The sequence below is a fragment of the Sander lucioperca genome, chromosome 3 (genome assembly GCF_008315115.2).
Source record: "Sander lucioperca isolate FBNREF2018 chromosome 3, SLUC_FBN_1.2, whole genome shotgun sequence".
Lineage (NCBI taxonomy): Eukaryota > Metazoa > Chordata > Actinopteri > Perciformes > Percidae > Sander > Sander lucioperca.
The window spans coordinates 27,954,592-27,974,568 of record NC_050175.1 but is presented as its reverse complement, the minus strand read 5'-3'; the positions used below and the strand labels follow the sequence as shown (position 1 = coordinate 27,974,568).

The window sequence follows — 19,977 nt, the reverse complement described above, 5'->3', positions numbered from 1 at the left end:
ATTCTTGCAAATGCCATTAGGAGTGCAAGGAGGAGGCAGAGAAACAAAATATGGGTTTTTTTGTACAAATAATCTGTCTAATGTACTACTGTCAATTTGTGTCAATACACATGATTCTGAAATGGGCCATTCTGCAATACTTGGTACTTTAAGTATACTATAGGCTATTTGATGTTAGTGCATTTGTACTTTTTTGTAAAAATGTCAATGTAGGACTTTTACTTGTAACAGCATTTCTACACAGTGGTATTGCTACTTAAGTGAATAGTAGTAGTAGTAGTAGTAGTAATAATAGTAGTAGTAGTACTTCTTCCACCACCGGTAGTGGTCTGGAGGGATACGTAGGTTTCCATGGTAACTTAAAGGAGAATTCCGGCCAATTTTTACGTTAATCTTGATCGCTATAGCTACGCGAGTACTTTCGATAGAAAAAACCCCGACCTCAATTAGTGCAGGCAACATGGAGAAGCTGCCTATTGGGATGATTATCACAGAAGCCTGGCTGAATGCACGGGGGCGTGTCTATGTTCCCCGGGTCCTATGTTCCCTTTTTTGTATGAGACTGGGGAACATAGGACCCTTTTTCAAAAAAAGGGTTCTATGTTCCCCGGTCTGTTACTTTTTCCACCATTACTTCCAAATTCCATGGCAAATAGGCCTATGTGGGCCTACGGGCTGTTTGACGTGAATATGCAAATAACCCTAACCCTATCCCTAACCCGGGGAACATAGGGATGACCCCGAATGCACTCACCGGAGGGCAGCTAGCAGCTAACAGCTACTACCGCACTACTGTTTTTTAGGGGGAATACACTTCAAGACGTGACATGACCTGTCCTCTGGAGGACATAGCTACACCACCGCCGCTCCGTGGATTGTTATTGGGATGATTATCACAGAAGCATGTCTGAATACACTCACCAGACGGCAGCTAACGGCTAACGGCTATCAGCTAGCAGGGCAAGCTAGCTACCGGCAGGATCGAGACAGGGACCAGTGTAGGTGAATTTAAACAATGTCTGAGTTGAAAATGCATCTTGTTGACACGTAAGGGCCCTGTTCATGTGGCACAGACATATTAGTTGCATTTTGTGTCTGTTAAGAGGCACAAAGGCACTCTAAAACTTCCCCTGACAACTGCCGTTTTAGCTCGGGACGCTTGTACATGTAGCTGCAGCTTCTCCATGTTGCCTGCACTGATTCGGGTCGGGATTTTTTCTATCGAAAGTACTCGCGTAGCTATAGCGATCAAGATTAACGTAAAAATTGGCCGGAATTCTCCTTTAAGTGAGACCCATTTAAACCTCCTTTATGAAGCAGCTGAAAATAAACCTGATTTTATGGTTTAATCTTGCCTTATGAAAAACCTAAATCAGGTTAGGTGAAATAACAAGAAGAAAAAATGACAGACACAAAAAAACAATTTAATTGAAAATTTCCCGATAGTGCAAATTGCAGAATGGATCTTTGTGGTAAATCAGGCATCTGAGAGTCACAACTCAAACAAGGCTGTTGAGACAAAGAACTGTTTCCATGACACTGCATCAGAAGGCCCCTAAAACAATTATCAAATGCTGGCTTAGCCGTTATCAGTTTTCCAATCTTCATACCTTTCTAAACCCCTGAGACTGAAACATTTATGTTCTCATTCAACTGACAGGATTGTAGGCACAAGGCTGCTCTGTGTGATGTGAAATTAATTTTTAAGGCGAAAAACTCCAAACCAAACTGACTTACATTATCAACTCTCTCATTCTCCCTCTGCTCGTTAAGTAACAATGAATGTCAGCGCTGTAAAGTAACAGACATTAAACATCAATTATTCTCTCTGTAATATCTAAACATCCTTTTTCTTTCCTATTTATATCACCATATATTTACTCATTGGCAACCCATTCCCTGCTCCTAACTCTAGATACTTCTTTTCGCTCATAGGAACTGCCTGCATAATAATACAAAATGTCAACCTAGCTTCAAAATAGACCGGATCTGATCACAAAAGAACCATCTAGGGTGAAGGACACTATAACTCTTGGGTTTGAAATGGGAGGGGCTGTTCTTTCAGAGAGCAGTGTCTTCAGAGCCAAAAAGCTTGGTGGCGATGGCCTGGCAGTCTGCAACAGAGGCTTTCCCATCAAAATCTGCTGGCAGGATGTCGGCGTCGAATTCTTTGAAGTAGTTGTCCAGCTCGTCGCCGTGAACAAAGACCTGAGGGAAGTTATCAACAGTGTTCAGAGGAAATGACTGATGCAAAATGGGACAAAACTGAATGTTGGGTTAAGATTAAAGGGGTTGATAGTCCTTCATCCATACCCTCTCCAGCAGCTTGCTCTTCATGAAGGGTTTGACCACGTTGTATGTGGTGGTGAAGTACCAGGGCTGGTGAGTAACGTGGACCGCCTTGAAACGCGCAGGGAAAGAGTCCTGGACAAGAACACACATTTGGTTCAAACTGTTCTTAAATTGCACATCAAGAAAGTCTCAGCTTTTCCTTTAAGAGTCTGTTCTGACCTGCAGCATGTCCACCATCTTCTTGAGCTCAGTCGCCTTTATTCCTGAGGCGTGCTGCATGGTGAAGCCCTTGAAATTCTCAATCAGGACAAAGCCATTGATCTGGGTTTCCTCATTCTCCAGCAACTTCTCCAGGATCACACAGTACGCTCTTAAGATCTGTGACACAAAGACTTATTTCAAACAACTACTTCTGAATCATTTGCATATGTGCTCTGTGAGGTTGCTTTACAGTTACCTCATCGAATGTGATCTCCTCCAGGTCCCAGTTCTCGATGTTGAAGAGCAGGACTACGTGGCCATACTTGTCCCTGCTGGGCAGTACCACAGGGTAACCCGCCTCGATGGTGCTGCGGACTGCCTCTGGGGTCAGATTCTCAAACAGCTCGGGATACTCCTTCCTGAAGCGCACATAACCTAGAGTACCCCAAAACACACATCACAACTGAAAGTTTAGCTGCATTCTGTTATCGGCCACTAATAGTACCTAAACCCTTTGTGTACGGTATGAGTGTTCAGTGCAGGTTGCTGATGTGCCAAACACAATGACACCACTGTGCATCTGCAGTGCTGCTCCAAGCCTCTTCATACCAATTAGATATAGAGGCACCAATTAACCCTGTGTGTGTGTGTGTGTGTGTGTGTGTGTGTGTGTGTTGTGTTTCTGTCAAATATTCTCACAGGAATAGCAAGAAAAAAAAATCCAAACTGAAACTGTTGGTGAATTCTGTCAATGTAATTCTGGATTATTTGATTTGATAATTGTTAATTAATTTAGGAGTTAGTAGTTGTTTAAATATTAAATTATGAATACAATTTTACAATGAGTCCTAAGCGCACACACACAAACAATAGGCAAGTCATAAGGATCTTCTCATAGGAGTGTCAAACCACTCTGCTTTTAATCTCATCTCCTCCCCCAGACCGACACAATCAGCACATGCGCTGTGAAGTTCCCAGAAGAACACTGTGAGTTCACAAGTTAAGTAAACTTGCTGTCCTATTTGGACACAAATGAGGCCTTTGTCAGGGGAAACTCAGAAGCAACTCAAAGCCCCCAATTAATGAACACATGCCTCCCTGTCTGAGTAATGGGCAGGATTCATGCAAACCAGGAGCACAAAAGAGTTCTCACCCTCAATTACTGAAGCTATTGGAAAATGTCTGCAGAAACGGAATCAAAGCATATAGATGCCACAAAAAAATTCACTTTTAATAGCTCAGTCTGTCTCTCTACAATAGAAATGTAATAGTATACTAACTACTAACCCTTCATGAGCTCGTGGGCTCTGACAACCTCAAACTTGCGAGCTCTGAGGAAACGCAGGATCAGAGAGTCCGGTTTGTCCCCGAAGTGCTCCAGCACCAGTTTGGCCAAATCGTCTCCCTCCGCTGCTCTCTCCTTCATCATGATTCGCAGGTCCTTTAGTGTCGACGCCCGCCTCTCATCTGTCTCACTCAGCTCATCCTTTGCCTGACGGAAGAAGAAAAACAGCCAAACACTTCAGACAAATGTTGCTGTCTGCAGGGACAAAAGTGTCTCTACAATGTGGACTAATATTCTGATTTAAACTACTCTGTATATGCTGGCATCCAGTTAAATATTATTTTTTTTACCTTTTGCACAGTGTGTCCAGGCAGTTTGTGGCACGGCCCAAACACTGGCCCATGATCCTTCACTGTCAAATGCTCCAGCTTAGACCTCATGGCCTGCTCCTCCTCTGACACCATACGGTAAGATCCAATCTGTATAAAGAAGAAAAGCTTTATAAAAAGAAAACCCCTAACCCGTAACCCCTAACGATACACACCAGTGAAGGACTGGTTAATCTGCTTCACGTGATTACAGAAAGGACTTCTAAAGCCACTTCTTAAAAACAGCTTAAGGGTCCATCCCAGGGCCAGCATCTACTGGCACAATAACAGCATCATGCGCTGACAGTCAAACCTCCAACAGCTGATGTTTTTGTCGTAGGGCCAACCAGTGAAGTGAGGCCAGACACTGACAAACTGGCTTAAACTGAGACAAAGTGACACTCAAGTGCTCTCTCTTGATTTGTTGCAAAGTAGTTAAACTTACAGCAGCCATGGTTGCAGCGTCTCACAGCAGCTTCACTAACTGTGAAGAAAGAATCAGAAGAAAGAAAGAAAGAGAATTGGCACAAACAGAAAATCAACACATCAAACCTTTCTTTCAGAGTTATCCAGACCTTTAGTTTATTCATGACAGAGTTTGTTAAGGTGAGGCCATGAGGTCAGAAAAGCTTTAATGCAGTTATTGGAATATATTACAACATCTACATAAATGATCTACATAAATAGCCAACAACAGGTGGTGGTGTAGAAAAGAAAATGTTTTCCTTTGACTCGGTGATGTGCAAACGTTTTAGATGAAGAGTGGTTTCTTTACTCATCAGTGGAGCAGACATCCTCTTACATAAGAGCCTGACACAATACATCAAAACAGCAGATATCTAATGACCACCACTCTCCCATGAAACTGAATGACCAAATCTAGCTCCAGTGTGTTCCTCATGTGAACCACAGAGCTAAGCGAAATTAATGCCTGGCGATATTTGAAAAACCCAAAAGATGCTTTAACAACACTTGCTGCTGTTCTGAAGATATTTCCTCTTTTAACTATCTGGATAGAAAATAAAAATCTGTTGCAATCTGATGCTGCATAGTAAAAAAAAATAGTTTTAACTGTCCTATGTCCTGATGTACAACACAAAATAGTATAATGTGTTTCTTTTTTATGAAAATATGCAGAAACATCAGTATATAACAACATCTATTACATTTTTTTTATTTTGATTAATGTACAAATTGAACAATGACATATTCAGGCTACCATATTTGTTTGGATTTGTTTTTGGTGCAAGTTTTTATCGTGAAGAAACTGAATATTCTTTACATCCAGATGCTTAGAAATACCTTCAGTACAGCAGTAAGTGAGTTAGCGTTTTAAAAAACTGTCATTTCGGTTTTCACTGTGTATTTGTTTTTGTAAAATCAGATGCATCCCTGTGTGACTTGAATGTAATGGTAACACATGAGAGGCACAAACTGGGGCTGTACCCAATCTAAATGCTATCTCAAACTAAATTTACTGGACATGGTACATCCAAAGTATTACTGATCAAGCAATCTCATCAGAATCAGAATCAGAATCAGCTTTATTGGCCAGGTTTGTGTAAACAAACAAGGAATTTGACTCTGGTTAATCTTTGTTCTCAAAGTACAACACTCACTTAACATATAAAGAATAAAAACAGAAAGAACAGTAAGAAATATAAATAAATACTGTTAAGTATACAGTATAACAATACAATAGAATTTACACATTTACAAAAAATATAAACATTTACATCTTCAAATTAATAAAAGAACAGAAACATATATTTGGCCAAATAATGTTAATTTAGTATTGCATAAAGCCAAACACTGATGTTGACATAAGTATATATATAAGATTTAGAGTCACAAATGCCCTAGCTCCTCTTCAGGTAATCAACCACTGAGGGTATAAGACTTGTAGGAAATCTTTGTGGCTGTAAGTTCAGTTAAATACAGAACATCAAACAGTGCAATTTACCCAACCACAATGCATCGAAACTGAATTTACACACTTTATAACACATTCATTCATTACAGTAAACAATCTGTCATTCAACATCCAATTAAAACAAGTATTGTTTATCACACCAGTTTAATTAATTGCTTTCAATAAATAGCAATAGTGTATAATACTTACAGTGCTCATATATATAAGTGTTATTTCAGCTGAAGAGCAGACCTACCTTTAAGCAGACAGGATGAGAGGAGTAGACGGAGTGGCAGAGAGGACAACAAGAGGAGAGAGGATCAGGAGGGGAGGAGTTCAATGACACAGTGGATTATTACAATGAGTGGCTGATCTACATAATGCAAACTGCGAAGTGAAGGGGGAGCTGGGATGGAGGAGGAGAGGTGTGTTGGTGTGGATCCTCACTCTGGTGGTCTACGTTGGTCCTGACGGGCAAAACACAACCACAGCTGACAAAACACATTAAAAGAATAGAAAACTTAACAATTTTAGAAATCACATCGACATTACAGAAAACACACGGAACGCATTCATTTAGAAAACACATTTCACAAAAAATCCTCATCAAATGACCAAAACAGAAAACACGAACAAAAAGAAAATTAAATGACATTTCTGAAAACACAACAAAATTAAAGAAAAAAACCCCACAACATTTTAGAAAAACTCTGTGTTTGATGCAATTTTGTTGTGTTTTGCGCCTCCGGGCCACCGTACTCTGGTCCGATGGTCATTTTCATCACACATGATTTATATCAATAAACAAGTATAACTGCATCTCAAAGAAAAATTAAAGAATGAGAAGATAATTAAAAGTTTTTATGTGATTTTTATGTTTTTCAGTAATGTGCCAATTCCAGCTCCACAAACCGGTATTTACCTATTAAACATCATATTGTATGACATAGGAGAATTTACATGTTTTTTTCTCCCTGCTGTTTCATACATTCCTCTTGTCCTCCATTCAGACTGGATATTTAACCACAGACATGTGACATGAAAGGTGGGATTTAAGCTTGATACTCTGCACATTCTTTGAAATCCTCATCAGAGGGAACTACTTTGTTTTGTGACCCAGATTATGGATTACTCATCCATGATTGCACAACATCAGACAACTTGCCTCTCTTCTAGTGCCAGTCATCCATTACAGTAATTTAGAATACAATCAGGTTTGCTTTTATTTTTTGGAGATTGATGATAGTTTGTCCTGTTTCTATTTCCACCTTCATTGCCTCCAATTTTTTGTTACTTACAGCAGTGAATGATTTTGAGGTTATTTTTTGCTTGGATGGTTGGTCCGGAACATTGGTCCAGACTGCCATTTTGACATTCATGTTCCCCAGAGGATGAATCCCATTGACTTTGGTATTCTCTTGACTTATCTTGTAGCGCCACCAGAAGTTTGTGGTTTCTTTTACCTTTACCTTTGCACATTTAATTTCACTGTGGCTTTAGACTTTCTATTTCCACTTGGATTTGTCCTTTTAATTCGTTTTAAATTTGGACACCAAGCCAGGGGACAGTTATCTTAGTTTATGGGGGAAACAGCTAGCCTAGCTCGTCCAAAGATAAAAAGATTTGCCTATTAGCACCTTTAAAGCTCATAAATTAATACGTATAACGTTGTATCTTGTTTAATCCGTACAAAAAACTAAGTGTGCATGACAACAGTTTATGGGGGTTATTATGTTACATTACATTACATGTCATTTAGCTGACGCTTTTTATCCAAAGCGACTTACAATTGCTATATATGTCAGAAGTCGCACGCCTCTGGAGCAACTAGGGTTAAGTGTCTTGCTCAGGGACACATTGGTTGATGTATCACAGTGGGAATCGAACCCGGGTCTCCCACACCATTATGTGCTGAATTATTTCCTGGCTTGGAGTAGACAGATTTCAATCCTGGTCTTTATGCTATGCTCAGCTAACCTAACCGTCTCCTAGGTCTATCTTCATATTTAATGGGCATGAGATCTTCTCACCTAACTCTCGACAAGAGAGTGAGATTTCCCAAAATGGCATACAATTCCTTTAACCTTTTTCAGACCCTTTTTTAAAGAGATATCTTTATACTATAATAAAGGAAGTTTTGTGCATTATTCTAAAAAAAAAATATGTAAAAGTTTTAAATGATCAAACATATTTTGCATATTTTTCTCTTCCCTCTTGACATTGTGACCCTGAGAATAAAGCATGAAAAAAGCAGAGCTTGTGTAGGCTTAGGATGCATTCTGCATCATGTCTGAGAGAGCAAAAGGGGAGAATACATTTTGATGCCATCGCTGAGCTGATAGAAGAGCTTAATGAGCTGTGGGTGAACAGAGGAAACATCCATCCCACACTGAAGCTGGAGGCTCTGCTGGGTCTCCCTCCTCCACACACTGAGGCCTCTGTGATCCAGAACTGGCAGACTTACTGTCCTGCGCTGTTGTTCCTCCATCAGTAGCTCTCATTAGTGGACGCTCATGAATAGCCTCCTATTCCCTCGCAAAAACAAATAGAGGTTAACAATGTCGTGGCTATACAGGCCTCTGGTATACAGTTAAGCTCTTTGATGTGAAGGGATTCCTGCCAATCATGCCACCCTGCAAGCCAACAAATAGGCCTGGGTGAATGTAAATATCCATGATGGATGAGCATTCATGGTTGGAACAAAAACTGATGTAAAGGTACATTTAAATTACTTGATTATTACAATACTCGTGCTGAGTTTTCCCACTAATGTCAGAAGCCTGAAGACACTAAAGACTGATTGAGATGTAAAATCACATGGACAGGTGTTAATAATAACAATAACGATGGCTCCAAGTGTCCCAGTAAATCATGGCAGTGTGGCCTGGCTGTCATTCTCATTCTCATTTACACCTGTGCTTCTCACACAGAGACATGTCAAAATATCTTCTGTGAAAAAGGCAAATTAAGTGAGGGTCTTTAAAAGTTATATCTTGTGAAATGATCTTATTAGTAATCCCAAGTATTCCATGTTCCTGTGAAATACTGCCCTCATTATTGGAGGCTATCAGGGGGCCAACACTCCCACCTAGTGGCACCAGTTATCTGCTGCCACATTAACCCACATGACTTCAAACCTCCCACAAGCCCTCATCAGAAATGTTCAGTAGCCGTTATTACTGTAATTTAAGTCAAGCTTTCTTTGGATTAAAATTAGAGGAAGAGGCGGCTGGGTTGGCTCAGTGGTAGAACAGGTGCACATATACTGAGAGGTTTATGTCTCAACGCAGAGGTCCAGGGTTCGAATCCGACCTGTGACGATTTCCTGCATGTCTTCCCCTTTCTCACTTAGCTGTCCTGTCAAATTAAAGGTGGATAAACCCCAAAAAATGATCTTTAAAATTAGAGGAAGAGAAAATAAAATCTGTAAAGCATGTTACATGGTGGTTTTCACATTACAACCTCAAGCTCATGAACACAAGTCGAAGGAAGTACATCCTAATTTGGGAAATGGGACCACTCGAGGAGAAGTGAATGCACCATAAGTAAAAGCAACCTTTGCACACAACAAACAAGTTGGCAGACAATTCCTCTTTTATCTTTACTTTGATCAAGTTTACACAACAGACACCAAAATCGTTTTTTCTCATGAGATTAACAATCATAAGGCACAAAATAACATAGGTGCTTACAAAAAGACAGTTGATGTTTTTGAACCGTACAAACAAGTTATTTTTTACACATTATAATGCACCACTTGGTATTCTGACAAAAGTCACATTAACAAGGAGTAGCTTTCCTTTTGGGGAACAGTTTCATTAGTCTTGATCAGATGACTTCTAATGGAGAAAAAAAAGTAAATTTGAGACTTGACACATTTGATCGCATTTACACAACTTATTTCTTGCTGTATGTGGATAAATCAATATCGTCCAACTTCCTGCTCTTTGTTCTACCATCTGACTACCAGATGACTAAAACAGGAAGTGTGACTAAACAATACAGTTTACAATAATTTGACTTAATATACTTGTTGACTTTGAGTGTAAGCAGGCTGAAAGCACAGACATGCTGGAGTTCGCGTGCTACGCTGTTTTTAAAATGTTGTTTTTCACTTACTCTACTAACACTGAAATAACGTACCCAATGTTAATTTCTTGACACAAATACAAGCATGTACTCTAGTGAAATACCATAGGTATCTGTTTGCAGAATTCATTCTTTATCTTGCACTTCTCTTTGTGCTGATATTTAAAGCTTCATTTTTGTCCAATCAAAATAGAGAATTAAAAGCACTCTACATTGAGAAAGTTAATAAAGCAGCAGAGTGGCAAAACAGAATGGACTTAAGTGAGTCAACATAATGTAAATAATAGGGATCAGCTTTTTTTAAATAGCGTGTTGTTAAAAGCTGATTACATTTTAGCCTTGCTCATTTGTGGAGGTAATCCCTGCTTCTTTATTGGAAAAGTGCAAACAGTATTTTGGCATACAGATTCTCAAGGCATCAGGAAGTCAGTTTACATATACACTAGTTTACTGGAAAAATGTATGAAGTGTTGATATTCCAGTTTGCAATGACAAGTGACAGCAGCCTGATGCTGCAAACTACATCTAAAACGTAAACCTTAAAGATCTGGTGGTACTGATATACTGATTTAATTAATGACAAGTTATCATTTACATACAACATGGCCCTTTGTTTTCAGTGATTTCCTCAACAGTGTCAAAGGTCAGATGCTCCGTTTTGTTTGCAGGTCCAAACCATGTTTGAAAAACATGGCCAGTGACAAATGAGGGCACTCAGTGATATGCCACTTATTTCCACTGTGCTTCTCTTAGTCTTTCAACAAACGTATCATTGCAGTGAGTGGTTCCTCTTTACATAAAATCCTCTTAAAAAGAAATGATATATACAAAAATGGTTTTAAAAGTATATTGTAAGCAATAAAACACACCAACATCTGTTGCTCCGTTTGACATTAAAAACTCCAGAGGTGGGCGGTTGTAAACCTACGTCTTCTTTTCTAATAAAGACAGTTTGTCTTTCTGTACACACGTTTGTGTGAGCTGCAGAAGTTGCCACAAAGTGTCCAGGTCACATACTGACAGCTGAAATACAGTCTGTTCTCAGTCTCAGCCCAGAAATGTCAGAGATGCCATGACGCTGAAGCCCAGCAGGATGAAGAGCACCTTGAGAAGCTGCTTCCCGGGGGAGTTGAGCTCATGTGGGAGGATCTCTAGAAAGGTGATGTAAATAAACGTCCCTGCGGCAAGCCCCTCCAGGATGGCCTGGATGAGTGCTCCAGCCGCTAGATGAGCCTCCATCACACTGATGCCAATGCCGATTCCTATAGGCGACATCATGGCGAACACTCCGATGTAAGCAGCCACCCATAATGGACGAACTGCGCTCTGGACCAGCTTCACAGACAGGCTGAACACTATGATGCTCTTGTGGACAAGTATAGCGATGCAGATCTCTAATACCTGGAGAAAACATAGAGGTGTTATGGTTATTTCTAGCTCCTTTAACAGCTTCTATTTAAACCCAAACAATAGTGAATGTTGAGGATTTTAATGGCTGAGTTGAATTTTAGTGGGTACATAGGATTGGGCAATATCAACCATTGGATATCTTTGCCATACTGTTTGTACCATGGTAGCTTTGTGTTGTGATATCTCTGGTAATGTTAGGTAATTGTGGGCAATGCTGCAAATCAAAGAGCAGGGCTGCTTTATAGCAAAATTAGATTTCTATATAAGCTTTATCAATAAAGTGCACTGATTTTTGCTGGATTAGCCAAAAACCGACACTCATGTCTGGTTGTTTTATCCATTGACTGAATCTCATTTCATTGTCCAGAAAATGTACAAAATAATAACATACTTTATTGACATCAAAATATAAAATAACATATTCTTAGATTACGGCAATCGAGAATTTATCCATTTCGCTCACTTCCAGATGGGTAACTTATTAATTAATATATTCAGTTGAGTCCATTGTGCTGTATGGGCAAGTTGCAATTAACTCACAGGCTGATGTTTTAATTTAATTGTGTGTACTGACCACATCCTGGCGACACTTCTACTTTACTGTAGCAAGGTGAGAAATTCAACCACTCAAGGTATCAAGTTACTAGATTCATATAGTAGACTCTGGTCAGATAAATCGAAGTTTGTCAATATCGACTATATGGACAAGTGGGACCGACTCTGGGTCCATCTCCATCTTGACATCAGAGAGGGAGAAATTGAACACCGACTGTGACTTCTCTGCTGGGCATCCTGCTAGCCAGTGTGCAGCCGTCAGATAGTGAGCTTGGTGGCCTCCGCGGTTTCCAGCAGGATGTCGGGAGCTGAGGTGTCCCTTTCGCCGAGACTCGGCTGGATCCTGGATACCTGTGCAATTCAACCGGGTGACTCTTTTCCTGTGTGCTGATCTGACGGCCACATTCTAAATCATGATGAATCGTGCACAAGTTGAATGAGCTGATGGGATATCATTACACTGGAATTGTCCCTCGCATGATTTCATGTGACAAATATAAATTGATTGATTTGTTGATTGTCCTGCATTTGATCCACAGCATGGTATGGCCAAAATTGGCCTACGATAGAGATTTTAATTATATTGCACTATCGCGATAATGCATGGTGATGACGCAATCGACCCGCGAAATTTAAGTAAACATGGCTGAAAGCGAAACGGAGGAGCTGGTGAAAAAGGCCGGTGCAACATCCATTATTTGGACTTGGTTCGGATTTAAGCCGCTACAACGGACCTGTGGTCGAGCCGTACCATGGAGCCTTTCATCAGCCTGACAATTTACTATATAACGGACGATTGGAATCTTGGCAGCCAGTGTTTGCAGACGTTGTACTTCCCTGCTGAACATGTGTGTGTGTGTGTGTGTGTGTGTGTGTGTGTGTGTGTGTGTGTGTGTGTGTAAAAGTGTGCTCCGTCACTGTTTTGCACTTTTTACTGTCTATGGCATGGCACTACTGTAAAGAAACTTTTATACTTGAAACATTTTCTTTAGTTGACGTATATGTGCCTTATACTGGAAGTATCTTCTTTATTCCAAAACAATTATTGTGCTTTCATTTTGCACTTTATTATGTTTTCATTTGAAGTATCTGTGCACTACACTTGGAAGAATTTTCTTTATTTAAAATAGCCATGCCTAATACTGGAAGTATTTCCCTTATTCACAGTATCCGTTCCTTTATAACGTTATCTTACAATTAAGATAACAAAATGTTTAAAACCAAATGTGTTACATTAGGCTGCAAGTAAGAAACTTTGTTTGAAATATGTTTTTATTTAAAAGGTGCCCTGCCACACCAAACTGTTTTTACTTGTATTTTTTGAAATATGTTAGGTCCATATGTGTTTGTTTGTTATGTCGTGAATGTGAACATAAACTGCTACCTCCTCTGTCAGCTCTAGCCACTGAAAAGAAATAAGCGGAGAAATCAGGCCAATTACAAAAGCCGCTCAGTCTGACATGGTGTTCCCTGAGCTCATTACTATTCATAAGCTCGCCCAGTTGCGCTGGGTAAAGGATGCTGATAGCCAGTCTCTCATTGGCTAGATGTTAGCCAATCAGAGTCAAGCAGCTTAGCTCGTTGAGTATTAATGAGAAATGGCACAAATCGAGCTGAGTCTTCCTGCAGGCTTTCTATACCACGCTAGAATGGCTTGAAACAAGGTAACCAAGGAATTTCTTCCACAAAACATGTTACAGAGTCCATGGTAGAACTTCAGACATTACCACAAAGTAATGAAATACGTGTGGCAGGGCACCTTTAAAGTATCTGGGCATCTTTGCCTAATACTGAAAGTATTTTCAGTCCAGTGTCTGTTCCTTAACTAAAAAGACACCAGTTTTTCCTGAACCAAGGACTTAAACTAGCTAAGTCCAGTGCCTTTTAGAATGGTTTGCACTAAAGGAAAGAAACCCAATACTTTAAGCTTTTTCTTTGTTAAAGTCTCTGCAACTAGAGTACTTGAATTTTATTTATCTGCAACATTATGTTGTATAATTACAGTTTTGCACAATACATGTTCTCAAAACTACATACTATGTTTCTTTCTCTTTTAAAAAAAAAATACATTTAGCAGTTTGGCTTTCCTTAGGGTCTATGTAACCTGGTCTGAAATGGTTCTATTATAATTTATATATCGTGATATATATCATTATCGCAAGAGACTGCAATGTATATCGCAATATGGATTTTAGGCCATATCATTCATCCCTAGTTTAAAATGTATTTGTTTTACCAGAGTGATGTCCGTTTTATTATTTTATGTCTTATTCATAATGTCTTCCTTTGTTGTTCTTTGGCATCTTGTTTTTGTATTTTTCAATTATGTAGTTACAAATATATTTATGTACTTAGGTCCCCTTGAAAATGAGATCTTAATTTATTGAAGATTTATCTAATTAAATAAACATTATATACATATATACAGTATTTAGTATATATACATATATTATAAATACAAAATATATACATTTATATTATATATACTGTATATTAATCTAACTAATCGTCTAAAGTTTATTTTTCTAAATAGTGAAGTAAATTTCCAGCTGAACAGACAGACAACACACATTTACATGCACATGAAAAGACCTGAGGGAACATTGATGGTATGCTCAGACTGTTTATGCCATCTTGTGACCAGAGTACATAGATCTGACTCTCATGACAGGGAGATTCCTTTCCTGTCAAAGCGTCCTGAAGCTATAAACTGAAACCCTGCTTTCTTCTGGCAATAAGAGAGTGCTGTGAATATGATTCCAACTCTATTTATGCAGCACTTTTTTTAAGACAAATGTTTACAAAGTGCATGACATATAATACAGCCTGAAGAAGAGTTAACTTTAAATAAGAACTTGATTCTTTGGGAAAAACAAGAGTGGAGAAAACAAATGCTGCATATTGTCTGGAAGTCTGAGCAGATTTAAAGGATCCCTGTGGAGTTTTAGACCTCCAGTAACGCTATGGAGCTGCTTTTCTAAAAGTGGGTCTTTCGTTTTGTTGAACCTACATTGTGTAATTTTTTGAGTTGATTCTTAGCAAAAAAAACTTTGTTCTTTCACAAATATGTGCTCATTCATGTGTAATTACTTCCACCAACTAATCAAAGTATTCTCGTAAGCGTAGAATCTGACATTTAAAATCATTCAGAATACATACTAGCGAGTCGCTCGAATGACGGCAGCCATGTAGCGCCTCCATCTTTAAAATGCATTAGCCAAAGAGGGACATACCTCCGCCTTTCGCGCTTTTAAACTCAGTGGCACCGTGATGAATGCCAGGGGGAGATTACTCGCCAGGGAAGCGAAAAAGAGAATTAAAACGACAACGCGACAGGCAAAGCAACAAGACCAAGCGGAGTGGCAAGAACAGTTGCGTGTAAACAATGGAGATACTAAGAGCTAGAAAGTAATATTCAGTCGGTTGTCATATACAATTTCACCGCTAGATGGGAGAAATTCTTACGCAATGTAGCTTTAAGGATGCATGCTCACGTCACAGGTGACGCGAAACACAGTCCAATCAATGGTGTCACATTATTCCACTACTTTACAGGTGGTGGTAAACTGCCAAGATATGCTGCAATATGTCAACAAAGGCAGGAACAAAGAAAACTGCAAGCTAGTGAACATGGATGTCAATAATGCTGGATTTAAAATACTTAAAATCGGAATAACAAATGTTTTATGAGGAAGGAAAAGCACTTGATACACACAATGTAAAAGCTCCACAGGACCCCATTAACATCAAGTACTCTCTGTCTTCTTACCTTTGAGTCCGTGCTCTGCAGGCCGATAGCAAGACCTTCAAAAACCGAGTGGAGCGAGAGAGAGAGGAAGAGCATGAAGGAGCGAAAGGGGGAGTGAGCCTGAAAGTCAACATGGACGTGGTGGCCGCTGCTCTCCAGATCTGGACCTGTTCCATGGCTGTGTCCATGCCTGTTGTTGTCCGGTATAAGGGGTGCCCTCTCCTCCTGAGCCCCTCTCATCTCCCGACAGTTCAGGACAATCCTCTCCAGTATGAGGACCATGAAGAAGCCGGCAGCCATGATGAACTCTGGAACGGGGAAACTGATCTGTTTGAGACAGACAGAGAGAGATTAATCAGTATGCAGGGTCAATCTGATAAAGTCAAGAATTAGGAAGCACATATTGTAAACAGATTACAGTACAGTATGTATGTATGTATGTATGTATGTATGTATGTATGTATGTAAAGACCCTCAGTTAGGATAGGATATCTAAAAGTGCTCTGTCAAAAACAATAGGAATAGCGGTTTTATTCTTGAAGAACTAAAAACCTCTTGTAGGAACTGTCAACTGTTCTTACTTTATTTACAACATACATCTTACTGGATAATTGATTAATCGTTTCAGTAAACACCAAACATTCTGTATTTCCAGCTTCTTGAATGTGAGGATTTCTTCAGTTTTCTATCATTGTGAATTGAACATTTTTTGGGTTTTGGACTGCTGGTTGGAAAAAAGAAGGGCAGTTTGTGCTCTTTGCATTTTTTACTACTTGCTGACATTTTATACACTAAACAACTATTAGATTATTTGAAAAATAGATTTACAGAAAGATTTAAAATAAATAAAATAATTGTTAGTTACAGCCGAGGTGTGTAATATAGGCCTAATATATGGGACGATTTATTCAAGCCCTGAGTTTGTCCAAATCAGTCCATACTTGGATGTACCTCCACCTTCCGAGCTTCCAGCTCAGTGTTGATGTCTGACAGATAATCTGGAATAATGTCGAGCAGACATGCTGCCAGGAAAACCCCTCCGGCAAAACAGCTGATCAGACTCAGAACTGTGCGGTGGATTTCTGCAAAATGGAAAGATAAAACATCTCTTGTTTTTCAACATGAACTTACATACAATGGTACAATTACTAGAGACAAAATGCCATTAAGTGTAGAGTAAACAATAGGGGTGGGAAAAATAATCGATTCTTAGATGCATCGCGATTCTCTCTAGAACGATTCGATGCTCGATTCTGATAAGTTAATAATAAAAATAAATAATTTTCTTTTTTTTTTTTTTTTTTTAAATGTGTTGATTTTTATTTAAAAATTACTGTCTCCAGACAAGTACAAATCAGAAAACAGAGTGACTGAAAGAGGATGGGATAATGGACAACAACTTAGAGTTTAGGCAAGAGTGCAGAAAAAAAACACACAAAAATGGCCAAAAGGAAAACAAAATTACATTTTATATATATATATATATATATATATATATATATATATATATATATATATATATATATATATATATATATATACATGATCTAATAAGACATACATAAAATAATTAGGCAAAACACATATAGGCTGTTCATCTACTTTATCACATTACATCTGACCACCTCATGTTTCATGTTCTAAGAAGCCAGTTCTCCACCTTTAAACATGACTGAGCCTCTGACATGGAAGATTACTGTGAGAGAAGGGGACTTTCACAAGCATGTTTAAGGCTTAAGCATGGAACGACTACTAAACAAAAACCTCAGTAGACAAAACATTTCATTAAAACTTATGTGTGACAAATACTGTATATGTCAAAATCTAAGCTTTGTCTAGCTGCTTTGTCTAGAAAGTGATTAGCAAACTCTGAGTAGCAAACTCAGATTTATATGTATATTTTTAAAAATCACGCATGGAAATGTACATTAGAAAATTGTTGCATCGAGATGCATCGATAATCGGTTTAGAATCGAATCGTTGGCCTCTGAATCGGAATCGAATCGTGAGGTGCCAAGAGATTCCCACCCCTAGTAAACAAAGCATATGTGTTGCTCTGCTGTTGTGCATTTCTTTGTAGAAAATATTTAGTATTCAATGCTCTATGTGAATGAACGGGGCATTTTACAATGTCTTGCTTGTTATCATCATTTTCTTAAATAAAAACTCTTACTGGACTGGCCTATATCTGATGGGTTTGTGCTACATTAGAGACATGGATCAAACCCCTGTCATTCCAAAGTTAGAATAATTGTTGGAAGATCATATGACACATCATGATTATGAAAGCACAGTACTCAAAATGACTCAGCAAGCACTAAAAGACATGCGGATGTAATGGAGAGAAATGATACTCTCACTTCCATTTAAGAAAGCCAAAGTTCACTATCTAGCCCTGTTCTGCCTGCTACATAACATTACATATCATGTGACCATGTGCGAAGAAGGCTTTGGGCTTCAGGCTCCATCCCTGTCAGGTGACTCCAGGGGTTAAAGGGGAGTTTGTTAATGGTAGCAGTGAACTTACACATTTAGGTTGACATTTAATAATAATAATAATAATAATAATAATAATAATAACAACAATGTAATGGTGCAAGCATTAGTAAACAGTGTCAGATCATCAAAAGCCATATGTTAATGTTCTAAGAAAATACATTATAACATCTCCTGAAGAATGTGTAGTTTTTGCTTATAATGGTGGTTGTTTGATGTATGACCACATCATTAACCACGTTACCACTACTCACTGTTATCACTGCGTTAATGGTTTCTAAGTCACAGTTGATCAAATCAATAGCAGTTACATTTCCTTTACAACACTATCTACAGCTTAAACATGTGATTCAGATTTAGACAGACGGCTGGTGAAAAGGAACCACTATTATTATTGTACCTTCCGCTGATCTAAGGCGTGACCATTACACCAAACTTCATTAAAACTTCTGGCAATTAAAGGTTGGCTTGTTTATCTGCAAATCGTAAAACATCGTAGAACAGGAATAGAAACTGCACATGAATCAGCGACATTTTCCTTTTAGTTCGGCATCGGTGTAATCAACTAACAAGTAATCCAATCAAAGTAAAACGTTAAATATTTGTATGCCATAACCCACATTGTTTATCTGAGTTTAAAGGCGACTTTAATGTCCCTCTTTCTTTGAAATATAAATAAAACAGTGATATTTTAATGAACACTAATGCTAACGTTAACAGTTGCTAATGTTAGCTGCTTATATTACATGAACGTTTACCAACCTGACCCGTTTGTGTCTCTGAACCATTTGACTCGAGCAGGGATAAATCCAAAAAGAAGAGTTAAGAGCAATAAACCGATCAGAGCGCCTATTTTCACCTGAAGCAGGTATTCCATTTTGTAGCATAAAACTGTCAGTTCAAGAGTGAGGCCAACCCTAACTGTACTATCATTTGATTAGTTATTTATGAAGCCAGAGCTTGCTAACCGCTAACCGATAAGAGCAGCCCCAAAAGTGTTGTTTGGGAAAATTCTGCCATAGATTCTGACCATAGATTCTGACGTTCAAGCTACGGTGGTCGAGACGGGTCAAAAGTAACATCGCGAAAAACTGCACAGGGCGCCCCCATAGACAAGTAAAGCCATTGACATAAAATGGACCAACAAACTCGATTCCTTTTAATGATTCGGGTTATTCTGAGTCACTCACTAAACTGATCCGGGTTGTGGGAGTCACTTGAGTCACTTGAGTCAGTATTGTATGCTACATCCAAGGCGAGCTATTGATTTGGCTAAAATGCCATGTTTTCATTTAGAATCTTTTAATTTTATTTGGAAAACGTTATATCCATACATGTAAATGGTCTGAATGAAAACCGAATATTCATTTAAAAATGACATGAAATTATATTTTGAAACTTTAATAGGACTGACAAATAAGAAAGTCATCCAGACTCTGAACATTCACAATGACTTACAACCTCTTTAATGTAAATTACGTGCCCCTTTTTCATGTATGTATGTATGTATGCATTTAATGTTTTCAATGTGTATGTGTATCTGTACTTGAATAATAAAGTTTTTTGAAGACAAAAAAAAAAATGAGTTGTCGGCAAGGTGAGCTTACGGACTGTCTGCTTG

At 38.7% G+C, this 19,977-nt stretch overlaps 2 protein-coding genes across 2 annotated transcripts; both read right to left on the bottom strand.

Moving 5' to 3' along the window:
- Window positions 1-1,403: 1,403 nt before the first annotated feature.
- On the bottom strand, window positions 1,404-6,522 carry rlbp1a (retinaldehyde binding protein 1a). The gene is made up of 8 exons (XM_031290341.2): window positions 6,315-6,522; window positions 4,592-4,630; window positions 4,129-4,257; window positions 3,781-3,985; window positions 2,750-2,928; window positions 2,512-2,670; window positions 2,314-2,424; window positions 1,404-2,208 (listed from the first exon to the last, which is right to left on the bottom strand). The coding sequence occupies exons 2-8, from the start codon at window positions 4,598-4,600 to the stop codon at window positions 2,062-2,064; spliced, it is 939 nt and encodes a 312-aa protein (XP_031146201.1). The 5' UTR covers window positions 4,601-4,630; window positions 6,315-6,522; the 3' UTR covers window positions 1,404-2,061.
- A 3,118-nt stretch (window positions 6,523-9,640) lies between these two features.
- Window positions 9,641-19,382, bottom strand: slc39a1 (solute carrier family 39 member 1). The gene is made up of 4 exons (XM_031290342.2): window positions 19,119-19,382; window positions 16,812-16,942; window positions 15,882-16,187; window positions 9,641-11,548 (listed from the first exon to the last, which is right to left on the bottom strand). Exons 1-4 carry the CDS (start codon window positions 19,231-19,233, stop codon window positions 11,195-11,197), a joined length of 906 nt encoding a protein of 301 aa, XP_031146202.1. The 5' UTR covers window positions 19,234-19,382; the 3' UTR covers window positions 9,641-11,194.
- Between the last annotated feature and the right edge of the window lie 595 nt (window positions 19,383-19,977).

Excerpts from the sequence above, each read along its gene's own strand:
- rlbp1a (XM_031290341.2), bottom strand. Across the intron at positions 2,671-2,749 it reads AGGAGATCACATTCGATGAG|ATCTTAAGAGCGTACTGTGT; the intron begins GTAACTGTAAAG and ends TTTGTGTCACAG. Across the intron at positions 2,209-2,313 it reads AGAGCAAGCTGCTGGAGAGG|GTCTTTGTTCACGGCGACGA; the intron begins GTATGGATGAAG and ends AACTTCCCTCAG.
- slc39a1 (XM_031290342.2), bottom strand. The coding sequence starts at position 19,233 with ATGGAATACCTGCTTCAGGTGAAAATAGGCGCTCTGATCGGTTTATTG. Across the intron at positions 16,188-16,811 it reads TGGAAGCTCGGAAGGTGGAG|ATCAGTTTCCCCGTTCCAGA; the intron begins GTACATCCAAGT and ends TGTCTCAAACAG. Across the intron at positions 11,549-15,881 it reads TGCAGAGCACGGACTCAAAG|GTATTAGAGATCTGCATCGC; the intron begins GTAAGAAGACAG and ends TGTTTTCTCCAG.